At 37.7% G+C, this 15,708-nt stretch overlaps 1 protein-coding gene across 6 annotated transcripts in view; it reads left to right on the top strand.

Annotated features, from left to right (window-relative positions):
* The window catches only part of magi3a (membrane associated guanylate kinase, WW and PDZ domain containing 3a), a 126,974-nt gene that overhangs the window by 66,272 nt on the left and 44,994 nt on the right, over nucleotides 1–15,708 (top strand). For 5 of the 6 annotated variants that reach the window (XR_006247853.1, XM_043224960.1, XM_043224961.1 and 2 more), the window contains exon 2: nucleotides 11,411–11,527. Coding sequence is in view for 5 of the 6 variants with exons in the window: in XM_043224960.1 (XP_043080895.1) it covers nucleotides 11,411–11,527 (117 nt within the window). In the remaining variant the exon portion in view is untranslated. Of the gene's footprint in view, nucleotides 1–6,068; nucleotides 6,197–11,410; nucleotides 11,528–15,708 lie in introns of those variants that run through there. The other variant, XM_043224962.1, reaches the window with a different exon arrangement.

Here is a 15,708-nt window from a genome sequence, read left to right as displayed (position 1 = left end):
CCTGTTCGGAAACTGCATTAGAATTAACAGCATCATGCTAAAGTACCAGATTTATGAGATTAATAGTACACTTTTTCTCAGTACTCACATTAAACCACCATTGAGTGTTTGTAATAACTCCCTTTTGTGATCACATGTGGAATTTGGTAATTTACTGTTGTTAAAATATGCTATATGAAGCCTTTTGTATCGCTGTACAAATTAGCATATTGTTATAAAAAAATATCTAAATCTTAAGATAATCACATACAGACCATATCCTATCATGATCACGTATTTATTATCTTATATAATCTATTATGGTTGTTGTCGTGTTTATTTCTGTTTTGTAAAAGGCTTACACATGTATTCTCTGGCTGCAACTCACGTTGTTTGTGGTGTTACAACCTCGCCGTTCTTGAGTTGCCAGTTATAACTTACATTCCCAATATAATACACAAGGAAAATGATCTGTTTTCATTTTTATTTCTACTTGGTTGGATGCGTTACATTATAAAAGTAACCCAAAATCAGCAACCCGTGCACAGCTGTCACTTTTCCCATTACTAACATTTTCAAAATAGCCCAAAATGGTGTGGAAAATTGCAAACCTGGCAACGCGGATTCGCTGTATCCTTATCACACAGATAACCAAAATTAATTTGTTCAGGAAACACTGAGTCATTCCTTCAGAAGTCCCTTTTGTTTGCCGTGTATGGAACCGGCAGTCATTCATTCTTGAATCAGACTGTTCTGGTTCGATTCACTAAAAAGTCATTCATGAATCAGACTGCACTGATTGCGCTGTAGAGTTTTGAACCTGGCTGTTTCTCGCTGTATTGCTGTTCATTTCAGTCTCACTGCGGAATAACGCATGTGCAAAACCAATAACGCCATTTAGAGCTGGTATTTTTAAAACAATGAAAAAATAGTGTCACAAATTTCTGTGTGACATTTAACAGATCTGTATAAAACGTGTCCCATTATAAACGGGGGATGTATCAGAAATGAGAATGTGTAATACGATTTTATGGGAGTAGATTAACAAAATGGCAAACATCAAAGAGATTTGCTTCTTTTCAGATGTGTGAAAAGATGAAATGTCTTGACCTTCAGTCGGTTTATGAAAAATCTAATTTGAATTATTGGATGAGAAATGTTTCAGACTTTACCTTTGTTAGGTACGCCCACTCCAAGCCTATTAATTAATTGACATTGCTTTGAACTTCTTTGTGTTGTGCGTGAATGATTCAGCCGGTTAATGGTACAACCTCTTTTCCCAGTCGTCTTATTTGTCTCGATGCCTGCAGTTGTTCCTGTCTTTAACATACAGCCCTAATCATCTCCCTCCTATCAATTTGGACAGCCCTGCTGATCCTCACGGGCCTCAATTAAGGTTATAGACAATCCTCTGCAACGATATCTCAGGCCGAACGGCTTTATGCTGCCTTGAATTTTCTTAACTGCCCCAACTTGGCATTATACATAATAAGACCAGTAATGTTTAAAAACAGCAATTTAATTAATTAGTAAATATTGATATGTTTTTGTTCCACTGACGCGATCTTTCTGAGGGTTGAGTTGCAAAACTGGTTTTACTGAGACGCTGGTCAAAAGCTTTAATATGATGAGCAATCAAAACTAAGGCTTAGAGCTTTGTGTATATAAACAACAGGTTTTGTGCGGCTTGACATGACTCGCTAATAATGAAATGGTTGGCAAGGCACAGATGCTGTTTAGGCATGGGCGTATTTCAGGCCTCTCCCTGGGAACAGCTGGAGCTCATGATATGAGCAATGTGCTGCGTTCTTCAGACTGAAGTTTGAGATGCTACTTGGAGGTCATTATCCTTTCCAAAGACTGGATTCATGGATGGAGGAAAACGGATCATAGCTAATAAAAACTCTGGGTTTAGCTTCCACCATATGAGTTTGACTAGAGCTGTCATTTTGGCTCTTGTCATTAAGATCCATCCCAGGTGATCAAATCACAATCAATCAGGAAGGAAAAACATACTTTTAATTACAATATCATCATCTCACATGGATGGAAAGCATCAAAGGCATTTTTGTTGCTGTTGATTCCATTCTTGCCTAGAGCGTTTATTGTGCTAAGTCAACCTATAGTTGTGTCTTCGTAGGATTAAGTAGTTTAACATTCAAAAAACAGCGTTTCAACACTGCTTTTGTTTGTTTCTTGGCTTGAATATGAGCTGCTGTTCTTCTGTCATTCCCTTATTGACTGCTCTGTTTCGCTTTAAAGAAAACAGACTAAATCACGAACCCAATGGCAGCTTGAGAACAGTGAATAGCTTGACTTCTCCCCCCTCAGTTCAGTGGCCTCTGAACTTGTGCGCTTCCCAGGAGTGTAAGAGTGATGTGAACTGGACATCGACTCCATTGCTTAGTCGCCCTGATCACTTCATGGCAGCCATCAGGTTGGTTTCTGTTATGGGCAGTTACTGTGCCAGAGAGGTGATGGATGGCTTTAATGAGTGTGAGCGGCCCCTCAGAGAGCTCCCTCATCCTTGCCGAGGTGAACAGAGAGCTTTGCGACCTCAAGATTCAGTCAGTCTGACAGTGGAAAACATTCCTCTTCCTCTACATGGACAGAGTGACATGGCGTTTTGCCATGAAGACAAGATTGTGTGGTTTTGGTATTAATCCTCTGGTTGTACACACACACACACACACACACACACACCCACACAAGTACACTTGGGTCATTCCTGCTGTGCAGTGCATCCTAAGCTCTGCAACTTTTTTTTTTATAAATGAATGTGCCTATTGTGTTATTTAAAGAAATATTTGTATTTATAAGTTTATATTTTGGATTTATAATTAATAAAGTGCTAAGGTTAGCCATTTATCAGATTGAACGATTACATGAGACAGTTTTAATTATTTGTAACCATGTTTAAAATAGGCGAAAACTGGCTTCTGTAAATATTTGTAGTTATTATGCAGGATTATTTTCCACTGATTATCTTATTACGAAAGTTTATGGTCACTAAAATTTTATTATAATTTTTTTTTTAAGTCTTTTAAGTTTTTAGTACTGCATTTGTTTGAACAAAAATACAGTAATATTAAGAAATATTATTAAAAACTGAAATTACTGTTCTATTTGAATATATATTTAAATGTATTCTTGTGAAGCAATGCATGATGTCACATGATTATTCAGAAATCACTCTGCTGATTTGGTGCTCAGTAAATGTTTTTTGTTTGTTTTGCACACATGTATATACATATACATACATATAGTGTATGTGTGAGTGTGTGTGTGTATGAGAGAGAGAGATTATTATTTCATTAAAAATGGTTCAAAAGAACAGCATTAATTTGAAATAGAAATATTTAGTAACATTTTTCATTTCTTTTAAGGACACAGTAAATTAATCAAAAATACTGTCACTTTTGTTCAGTTTAATGCGTCCTTGCTTTATAAAAGTATTAATTTCCTTTTTAAAAGTCCCACACATTTAACCGCAAAAAAAAATGTCATTTCCTAGAAGACGTTGATAATTTATTCCAGAATATTTTACCGAGAATATTATATAATTTATGATGGAGACTTTAAAGTGTACTGCCTAGTAGGAATAATCCATGTATACATACTGTGTATATATATATACTGTAAAATCATCTTTTATTCAAAAGTACTTCCATTCACTAATACGAAGATAGGTGAGTGTGAAAGGATCAGACATGAATTCAGGATCACAGATCCACTCATGCAAATCTGTGTGTTAACGAGACACACTTGAGATGGCCTGCAGGCTTCTCCTGGCTCATTTGGAGCGCCGGCGTGTGGACTGACAAGGCCTTGTTTCAGTCAGACAGAACGAGCGCTGAATAACAACACTCCGGGAAAACGGCCGAGGTCACGGCTCCACACACAACACTGAGTGGCTGGCGTGTAACTTGAGGTTATAAATGTTTCTTCCAAGAACTTTTTTTGCCACACATTATGCCACAAGTGTCACTGCTGTCTGTCTTAAAAGAATGCAGCCTGCTTCTTTGTTTCACACGCATGTTAAAAATATCTCCAGACATAGCTTGAGGATCATAGAAAACCCAGCTTTGATTCTCCTCTACCTATCTCTGCCATTTCAGTCTTTCTCCCAGAAGGTTCATGTAGGACCTTCAAAAGCTCCTGGAAGTTCTTTGGATATATTGTGGAGTTGATGGGAAAGGAGGAGATGAGAGGCTTCGATCTGGAACTCTGTGGTGCATCAGACACTACAAAGCCGAATGGTCGGAGCGAGGAGCAGCCGCGGGCTCAAGATTTCTACTGATCTCTCTGTTCTTGAATCCTTTGTGTGATTGTTCCTTTCATCTATGGCTTCCTGTGACACTGGGGGCATGGTTATGAATATCACGAGTGCACTTATGAGTGTTATGAAGTCAAGGCAGGAGAGATGTTGCTGGTGAGATTGTGAATATTTGATTCCTCCCTCCAGATTTTCGTCTAATTCTTGTAGTTGGGTTTTGCGCTGGTGCCAAGCAGGGCATGCTCGCTGCTGGTTTGATGATTGAGGACACAGGCATTTGAGTGTGAAACTGTCGTGGCGTGTTATGGCCTGAGGGTGCTGTTGTTTTTAGCCTTTATCTGCTATTCATGGGAGTTCGGAACAAAGGATGCATCCAAAAACCTGAAAAAGGCCATCTTCACAAGCACTGCAAAGAAGAAGAAGAAAGGCATTAACACACATATGAATTCAATGTTAGCATAACATCCTGTTTGAAATATGCTTTTACCTCTGTTTTTGAAGATAGATGTATCCATTGGATAAAATAACGACAAAAATGCAACTAAGTAGCACTGATTTAAAAGAAAATGTACTGTATTTTTACTTTTAAAGGGGCCATAAGAACATTATTATATGTATTCTGTGTAATGCAAAGTGTTTATGTGGTTTAAGTTTAAAAAAACACATTCTCTAAGCCCCACCTTCCGAAATGGGTTGATTTGTACAAAGCTCATTGTTCTTAAAAAAACAAGGTGTGCTCTGATTGGGCAGCTATCCAGTAGGTGTGATTTGCTGAATTCCTCAAGCTTTTTCTGAAATGTTACGCCCCTTATAACATGATGCTGTGTCCCGGCGCTATGACACCAAAACAATAAAACTCATTACAAACAAGGCATTGGTTGCATCCAGTGGAGGCATAATCACTGATTATCATGACCTAGTATTGTCTTTTTACGCGTCATCGCACCTCGTAAACATAACACCATGTCTGCATTCATGATCGGAGAAAGGACAAACAACAACAGTACTACCGTTCACTGCTAAATAGTAAGTAGCAGATACTTTTAATAAGAAAACGTAACTTACTTAAAGGTTGTGAGTCAGAAGCACCAGACAGTTAGAACTGTCCCATAGCCTCTGTGCACAGCTAGCATAGACTGCTCCCAGATTCACAAAATAGTCCTCTGTAAATGCGCTGTACAATAAAGTTTGGTTTAAAAAAAAAAAAATAAATAAAAATATATATATTTATGAGTAATATTTGTTTAGTTTGAGAAGTGTTCTTATTTTCTCAAAGACGTTGTATACATGAAATTAATTAATTTAATGTTTGGCTTTTTATTTTGGAAGACCGCTATATGCAGAAAGAATTTTTTTTTTTGTCTTGGTTAGAAATGCAGGCGAAGTATAAAATTCCCCAGCAACCTTTTGAGTGAATTGTGTGTTCGCTTTGGGCCCTGGGAGCCAACAAAACCCAGCAGATGTAACAAGCAGAGAGCAAGCGGGACCCGAGTTGCCAAGCGCCGCTTTCTGCCGGCTAATTAGCTCTTCACTGGGCTTCCCGTGAATCTCCACCGGACCACTGTCATAACATGGCCTTGTTAGTTCCTGGTGATGGTTTATCTGTGCCATTTATATTGCTCTCCTAATTGAAAAAAGAAGGGGTCTCTCAGCATGTGGGTTTGTTTTCAGGGCTGAGGTTTCGTTGTTGTGTAAGCAGTGTCCTGTAGGTACAGTGTTTGTACATCACACAGGTGGGTGGCTGACTATGTAGACTTCTTCTATGAACTCATAGTCATGTGAGAGTCTATTTGTGCTTCTTTTGTTTGATATCGGCAAATAGAGTAGTCGTGCCTGAAAGATGTATTAGAAGGTGTTGAAGTGGAAGCATTCAGTTGGCTTTTCCTTCGACATGCGTAAAGAATAGACTCATGGGATCACGCAATGTTTGTGCAAATGTTGGTGAGTCGTTTCAGCTCAGCCTTTGTTTGCTGTAATTGTCTCTGAATGTAGTTTGTAGCGCTGTTTGGCTTGTAAATGCAGAATGTACGGTACAGTAAGCTGGAAATGTTTTGGTTGCTATCTTCCCGATGCTGATTTACTTATTTCAATAAAAGTAATATTTGTTTTCTTCAAATAGGACATTCTCTGCTTCAGCTTAAACAGTGTTGGCACTATTTTTAATGTGACTCGAATGAAAATGAGTCTCTCGAAATGTCATGCCTTCAATGGTGCTGTATGGCGGTCAATCATTCAGCCAATGAAACGCTCCAATCTTGTGCTATGTTCATGGAAAATGATGTAGAGCTGCACTGTTAATCAAAATCAAAGCAAAATCGGAGCGGGTTTATTTGTTTATGCGCAGTAAATGCCATCCCACAGGATCTGTAAGTTCTGTAAGCTTGAGTCACTTTGAGTCACTGCTTTTAGGAACACAACATGCGCTGAACAATCTGTGTTTATATATCTAGAAGCTTTAAAGATTAAATATAATTTTACAGTGAAAAAAAATATTATATTGTTATTAAATATGCTATTTTTTATTTTACACGTTTTGTTATACTATATAGTATTAACGTTTTTATTTTTATATTTCTATTTAACAACAGAAACAATAATAATAATATTATTAGTAGTCGATTATTATTATTATTATTATTATTACAACATTTATTACAATGACAATGACAACAACAATAATAAATAATTACTTTGTTTACTTTTTTGTTTTATTTAAAACCTCACAATTTGAATGAAAAAAAATGAAAAAAAAATTCTTACAGGTTTAATTCTTATTAAACCTGTTTAATTTGTAAAACTCAGCAGGCGGGGGGGGGTTGTGTCCTCTACTTTTCCAATGCAGTTGTTTGTGTATAAACATCATTTTTCCATTCGGCCGCCGTGCGAACAAAAAAGTATTACCGGCCACTCGTACAATGACTGAAGTGAAGGAATATGCAAGTGCTAATCATCTACTGGGCAAACATGACTTCATTAATATTCATGAGCCAAGTTAATAAGGTTTTTAATGTACCCCTCTCACTTTTCAGATTATCCTACGCCCCTGGTCAGATTGAATATGCCATCTAGTCCAGCTAAAGTCTGTGTATACTTCCATCCCACACTCCCACTCCCTGACATTTTACTGAAGCACGTCTGAGGAGAAATCACCTTCCCCCAATCACTGCTGTCATTTGGTCAAGAGGATAAGAGCATAACTATTGTAAAGTCAAATAATGAAAGGATAAGTAAGGTAAAAACATCTTCGTATTCGATGCTTCTGTATAAGAATAGACCGGCGCTATGGATTCTTTCTGTGTCCATGCCTGACCCCCTCTACCTTGATCGAAGTGGCTGTAATGCCTGGATGATGAGGCACAAAAAGAGCTTTTGTATGCCGTGGCTCCCATGAGCTGCCTGGCAGTACAGTGACTGGAACTTGGTGCGCTTTAGTGGGAGACACCCCAGAGATATGACACAGCTCGCTAACGCTACCTGACAGCGTAGCCACAAAGAGCGCCTTGTTCTGTAAACAAAGACCTAGGCTGATATAGAATGAGTGTGTGGGGGGTTTCAGTGAATGTTAGTGTGTGAGAATGTCATCAAAATAACAATAGACAGACACGTCCATGTATGTGATTGGCTAATGTCCCGATGTCTCCCTCCGCTCTGCATGTATGAGGACACACAACAGTGAGAGCTACTGGCTTTTTGTGGCTCTTTCATGAGAGATCTTTAGCTGTATCTGGGGTAAAGGCTTTTGGCACAGCGGAGTATAACCGGGTTTGTATGAACTGCAAGCACGCAGAATTTTTTCTAGGAACATGGAGCACGTTCCTGCACGCTACTGTACAATACTTGATGAAGGATGAAGCAGAGCTATTGTGGCCTGACCTAAATTCCTCCCGTTTTACAATGTCCAAAGAATTACACAGTGCAGCTCTCGGACGTTGTTGTACAACTTAATTTGAAAAACATCGCTTGCTTTGAAAGCCTTCCCCACATTAAAAAAGCACTCGTTTGGCATGGTTTTTATTTGTGAGTGTATGCAAATGATACTTTTTGTACAAGAGGTGCGTTTTGAATGACCCTCTCTGATCTCAGTTTCTATTTGTAAAAAATGTCAAGAAATAGTTCACCCAAAAATGAGAATTTTAGCATTTATTCACTCTCAATTTTATCAACATTCTTCAGAACATCTATATCCGTATCTTGCGTAAATAATGATGATTTTCATATGGAAGCTACGTAAACGTTGCTGATCTGAATATTTGATGGTGCGTTTCTGCCATCAATTGTTTCGTGTGTTCAGGTTTTCTAACGCATAAAAAAGGACAAGGTTTTGACTAATGTTTCTATTAATTAGAGTGGGGACCTAAACCATAGTGAGCCTTTCATTTATAGCCTGGTGTACACTCAGAAACTCTATCTCTGAACTAATTGTTACATATTTTTGGAAGTGGCTAAATTGTACGATTTCTGTGAGGGAATGTGATCCGTACGATTTTTCCCATCGAATTTGATACAGTGCACAAAGCTTTCTGAAAGGAATATGTAATTTGTATATTTATTTATTTTTAATTCATTAGTTTATTTTAAGGTAGACATTTCTAGTTTTCTGTATATATATATATATATATATATATATATATATATATATATATATATATATATATATATATATTCCTCACATCTGTAAGGCAGTTAGCCGGTTTCATTTTAAAATATTTTTTAACAGTTTTATTCATGTAAATATGAAAAAAAATTGAAAACCACTTGATCAAGCATTGTAAAATACAGTTTATTGCTACAATACAAAATATGATTAATTTGCCGCTTTGTGTGATTTCTAACCTCCTGTAAGATACTGAGCACATTCCCAGTGCGTTTCACACTCTGATTATTTCCAGGTGTGGGTGGCCGGAGCCAGTGATGTCTGGGGGGGCTTCTCTCCACTCGTCCTGCCTCTCCTTTGAGGTCTCACAGTATGACTCACAGAGCCTCCCTAGCGGTCCCAACTGGCCTCATTCAGCATAGTTCAGCTCTTCATTCTGCAGCTCAATACTCACTCGGACCGGACCGAGACACTCCTTAATGAACGGCAGCAATAAATCGTGTTTTACACTAGCAGAAATGAGCGCTGCAGAATGAGAAAGTCAGACACACTGTAATGTCTTGCTAAACAGTCATAGAGGTGGAATTAATAGCAGAATTCTAAATGAAAATGATGGGCCTCTTGAGCGCATTTAGATCGGAGCAAATTAGTATGCGACGAAGTCGACCAATGAAATGAGGCTAATCTGCAATCACAGTGGGCCATCCATTTCATTCCCCGTGAGAGAGAATTGCTTGGGGAGAGACTTGTTTTGATTACCTTGCATTCGAAATTAGCCAGAGATAGCACAACATGTTTGTATTTTTTCTGCCTTGAGGCACAAATGGCGTTTCTCTCGAGGCCACATGAAGAATTCGTCTTTTCAGTTGGACGGTAACATTGTAACTCTGTAATCTTTTAATAGAGTGAAGTTCCCGTTCACTCCTAATGACTTGGTCTTTGGTTTTGTCCCCTTTTTTTGCTTTAATGACAAAAAAAGCATAAAATAGTCAGAAGAAAAATTCGAAATATTTCTTATTCCTTTTCAAGTCCTGAACACTCTCTGTGTACTTAACAATGACCCGGGGCCAGTCTGAGAAGAGATTCAGCTCCTGCATTTTTTATTGATCTTGTATGCCTACACGTTTTTCATGCTTTAAAAAAATTATTATATTATATTACATTAAATTTAAAATGGTCCCAGTACTTTATTTTGTAGGAAAAATAATTATAATAAACAAAAACGGCACATATAAAATTGCATTGCTGACAATCCCTGAACTGCCAAATGAATCTGTTTTCATTCATTGATGTTAATCAACAAAAAAATTAATTTGAGCAAATACAAAAAAAAAATCAAAACAACAACATTAATTTGTTGTGGGATCAGTAAAAACGTTAAACTACAGAGGGGAAAAAAATGGTGGAGTTCTCGTCAAGCCTTAGACTCCACGTGAACAGCACATTCTGATTCCAGATGTCAGGACATTGCAAAGGTGTAGCTTGACCCATTTTTGAAGTAGCACGAGGGGCTCTTTTACCTGTAATTATATGCCAGAGTGTGTCGGGATCCATGATCGCACAGGTCTGTAAGGACAGCCAGGCGGGTTCAGCAGCTGCGAGGTCCGAAACAAAGCTTATTGATGCAGCAGTCATGTGACTGGCACGGTTTCAAAGCATATCCTCCCCACCCAGAGATCATCAGCTGCGTAATACCAACAGCTGGAGACTGGAGTTGCTCAAAGAGGTGTCGCTTTCTTTCCCTCCCCTCCCATATTTAATTCGCCAGGGGAAACTTGGCTCCGACTCTCTCATTCTCCAATTCAGAGGGTCTTCTCCTCCCCTCCTTCCTCCAGGATGACTTGCGCCGCCTCCACATTTCCTTGAACTCCGCCTGAACTCCTGGCACTTTTGCTGCAAGAGCACAGCAATAGAACCTGCATTGTTTAGTTAGCGCTCATCTTGCATCCACACATCTGGATGCTCGTGAAGGGAAGCCAGTGAATATTTTTTGTAACGCTAGAAACAGCTGGACCTCCTGCTGAACATCTCAAGGTTGTCATTTAATCAGAAGGAAGACTGAGACTGTTTCCAGATTTTAGCATGATTTAGTTATATTCACCTCATTTGCAACTGACAGCTTTTCACTTTTGTTTGTTTGCTTTTGTTTGTCACCCGCACAGCTGTTGCTAATGAGCAGAACTCACTCACAGGTTATAAGATTTCTGTAAAAAAAAAATTAAACCTTACAACATTTTACACATTTATCATGTGATTATTAAAATTATAAATATATATGTATATGTATAAATATTATACATGTATTATATTATACATATATATATATATATATATATATATATATATATATATATATATATATATATATATATTTTAAAGTCATATGGAGAGCACCTTAGCTTGATCTGATTAATTTCTGAGGAATAAAATCAATGGATGGCTCAAGACAAACCTACATATTTTGGAATGATAAATATAATATCGATGCAAAATAGTTCTCAAATGCTCTTTTTGCACTCAAACTATCAAATGTCTTATCCAAACTCATTGCGTCTCCGCAGGTAAGGTGTTAAACACGGATCTGCGTCATTACCTCAGCCTGCAGTTCCAGAAAGGCTCTTTGGACCACAAGCTCCAGCAGGTGATCAGAGATAACCTGTACCTGCGCACCATTCCCTGTGAGTACCACACACATTGACACGTCTGACCTCGCTCAGATCCTCAGAACTCATTAAATGTGTTAGTGCAGGTCACACTCAGATGATTCTGCCATGACTCCGGCTGCTCAGACAGTAATTATGGTGTCAGTAACACATCTTCAGTACGTAATTTCTAAGGGTGGTTTGATGGGCGCTGTAAATGCTTTAGACTGGTTGCATTAGAGTCAGCGTTGTAGTTGCGTTCCCGGTTTCTCATTTAGTGCACTGTGTGATGAACAGTAGATTCAGTTATTACAGACACTCACAGCTTCCGGCTTTTTCAGTCAAGCAGCTTTTAGTATTGCACCTCTGATGATCTGTTAAACAGTATATAATGTAATATTGTTTATTTTAATTGTTCACAAAATGACCCAGACATATGCATATCTTATTCATTTCTTAAATACACATTTCACCACAAGACGTCCTTCGCAGATATGCGTTTTATGATTTTTGTTCACTAAATAGTCAATGCATGCCATGGTAGATAATTTATTTATTTATTTATTTTGTACTTTTCTCTGAGGTCTACTTTGTACAATAGAAAACTTCATTATTTAGAAATATTAGACTATTTTCTGTCCCGTTTTGACCTCCCTCATCTAAATGCTCCGTTGAATAGTCACGGCGGATTGCAGACTTACAAGCAAACACCCACTTTTATAATTGGGTAATAGTTTATTTAAGTTAAAAAGACTTAAATACTCAATACATATCAAATGATCTGTACTAACATACAAAGCAATAGTGATCGCATGATGAAATTAGTCAACCGTTCTTGTGTAAGGTGAAATAGATTTTAATTAGGGCAAATGTGATCTGGTGACTGTAATCCAATCGTGGTCTGCGGAAAAAAAAAATTTGTCCTTGTCTACTCAACAAAGTTAGACATAGTGTTTTAACCCCACATCACAAATGAGCGTCTAATCTAAAACAGCTCTGGAGAACCCCGCAGTGCTGGTGCCGAGTGCAAGTTCGAACGCGGTAATTTCATCTAAAGGGAATGCTGAAAGACTGAGTAGACACAGCATGTGTTTACTAGGGTTGTTCTCGTGCTCTTCCTCTCCGTTCTGCCCTCACCTGGTAGAACAGACTCTTCACCCAGCTGAAAGACATGAGTCACAGCGTTCCTTCGTTCTTAAAGGATGTTCACAGCAGGGACAACTGTAGAGTTTTAATATTCATTATACTTCTATGAGAATAGAGAACTCCATACCACAATTATAATGATAACACAGAGAACGCTGTCATTGGAATAGCTTGCCTTATGTTTTTTATTATTAGCTGATAAACAATAAAAAAACTGATATCAAAATAGAATTGCTAATAGAAGAGCTTTAGTATATAAAGAGGCAGAAGACAGAATTACAGTGCATACTAATTTAATATCATCTATTAATGTGGACGCTAATATGCTTACCATTTCAGTTATTGTTCTTGGTGTGATTCCTGCCACATGCCTGCTTTAATAAGCAGATGCCAGAGGCCACTGATGCCTGCTTGAGAACAGTTTATTTTTTCTTTACCTCTCGCCCTGTTTCTTTTGTGCCGATTTCAGTTTCCATGCTTCCAACGTCTGTACCATTTGAGCTAATGTCACATAATCATGATCGATTAAACCAGTTGGGTAATGTAGAACTACTTGCCAGTGTTGGCTCAGTAATTTCTTGGCAACAGTTTTTAGTTACAGACTGTCTGGAACAGACAACCATCTTTTTTCTTAACAGCATCAATGCCAATAAACCAGTACGTAATACCGCAATGACTTTTTCTCTTTTGTTGTGCACAATGGAGTATGTGGTCTGGCCACACACCAGTAAATTAGTGAAACATATGCCTTAATTACTCGCACATCTTTAATTAGTACTTTTTTTCCTCTCAGGCTGTGGTGTAATCTTTTAATTAGTGCTGTTTGTTAAGGCACTTATCGTCATTAATATGGCTCATACTTAGGGTTAGAGATTTCAAAAAACATTTAATGCTAACTATTTAAGGAGTATTTCACCTAAAAATGAAAATTCGGTAATTATATAGGCTACTCAACCTTTTTGTAATTCCAAGGCTTTTTTTTTGGTAAACAGGAAATGGAAATGTCTTTTTTTTCCCTCCTGTGGTGAAATTTAAAGTGATCTACTGTTTTTGACTTTCATTGAACATTTAATGGGGGGAAAAGGGTTAAAATATTCTTTAAAATATTTTCTCATGTGCACCACAAAACAAAGACATTCCAGAGCCATAAGGACTAGAATATCACACACTTGGGAATGGGATTTTTATGACTGTAGTCACGTAGCAACCGCATTTTAACAGCCAAACAGTGTTGTGTCAGCAAGTTATGCACCAGCAATGTTTACAGGGGTTTTTTCCCCCTTAGTAAATGTACAAATTTTGTCACTTATCTGTTAATTTAGAGACGTGATGAAGTTTGTGCTTTTTTTCATTTAGTGAGTTCTGCACCTGGCATGTAGCTCTTTGTAATTTGGGACTTTAATGGACACCAGGCCTGAGGAGATGTTTGGTTTGCTGTGGCTCAACATTGCATGAGACACTGGCTCAGTGTGTGGGCCCACCTGGAATCTCTAATGGCATTCTCATCCACTGTCCTTTCACGGTCTGTTCAGAGCCATGACTCAACACACAGTCCTCCATTCACACTTTTGATGATGGACAGGTCTAATTATATTTAATAGCTCCAGTAGTAGCGGTAATGTCAGAATAAACTGTCATAGTTCATCTTCCAGGCTTTGTCAAATAAAATAATCAAATAATGATTTAATTTTAAGTTATTAATCACAGTAAAGGTGAAGGACACTGAGGAGAGGTACTGCTGTTTACTAGAAGTCCGTGTTTGATAATACATTGCTCAATTGCTCCGATTTAAAGAGTCAGTTCAGCCGGAAATGAAAATGATTTGAAAATCATTTAGTCCTCATATGTTGTCTGTGGAACACAAAAGACGATATTAGTTTTTGTTTTTGTTTTTGTGTGTGGTTCATATAATGGAAGTCAGTGGGTGCCACTATTTGTTTGGTTTCCAGCATTCTTCAAAATGCTCTTTTGTGTTCCACGTTCACTTTTAAAATGGAAGGATTTTCATGAACTTCTTAAAATAAAATTGTAATTCTTACAGGTGCATATGTGATTAAATAATGATAGAATTTTCATTTTTGAATGAAAGGTGGTGGCACATTACACACAATACCTACGCTTAGAGGGTTTCTTTTGAAAGATAATTTCACCTAAATAATTACATTCACCTAAATAATAACATTATTTACTTACCTTTATGCAGCTTCAACTCCCTTTCACTTTTCACCTTTTGCTCTGCTTATGAAATGTACGTATTTTAAAGAATTCTAATTGTTGAATAAATTGAAATTGAAATATTGAACTAAATCAGTCTGAATGATTCAATGAATCAGTTGCTTCGTACAAAAGAAAGATTTGTTCACTGATCCTGTTCACCGATACTTTATTGATTACATTTCACAGAAGAAAATAATAGTGATTTAGCTGTCTAGAAACCAGAAAACCAACTTTATGGTCACTATAAAATCTTAAACCCTTTGTGAAACGCTGACTGCACTGTCCGTCAAAACCCTCATCTGAAAACTTCTGGAATGGAACTGTTGCACATGTCTTTCTAGACACGGGGACAGAAAAGTCATTAAAGCCATGTCCTTTGAAAAAAAAGGGGCAAAGAAGAACGCCTGGAGTCCAAATTGCCACATAATCTTTGAAGCTCGACTGAAGCCTCCGTCTCCCTCCCTCCTCCTGCTGGCATTAATATCCGTTATAGCTCAACGGTAACCCTTCTCTGCCTCATCTGCAGATATAAAGAAATGAATGCAGAAATAAAAAAGTGCCCTAGGTGGCCAATCTTAAAGGATGGCTTCTCTTTTTTTTTACACTCGTGTAGATTTAAGGCTTTAAAGTTTTCCAGAGCTTGTTAAGGGATCTCACAGCTGACCGTGAGTACATAATGAGTTTTGAATATAATTCATCCCCACTTTGATCCCATAAAATAAACACCTGGCACCTCAGACTTCTGTATGATATAAAAATACAGAATTCACATTTGAAACACCAACACCAACTTCCATTTTTAGAAAGATTGTGTGCTTCAAAGCAGTCTTTGAAGAACAAGAATTGTTTTTAGG

The sequence above is a fragment of the Puntigrus tetrazona genome, chromosome 23 (genome assembly GCF_018831695.1).
Source record: "Puntigrus tetrazona isolate hp1 chromosome 23, ASM1883169v1, whole genome shotgun sequence".
NCBI lineage: Eukaryota > Metazoa > Chordata > Actinopteri > Cypriniformes > Cyprinidae > Puntigrus > Puntigrus tetrazona.
The sequence above is the reverse complement of the archived record's forward strand: the minus strand, read 5'-3'. Positions and strand labels throughout refer to the sequence as shown.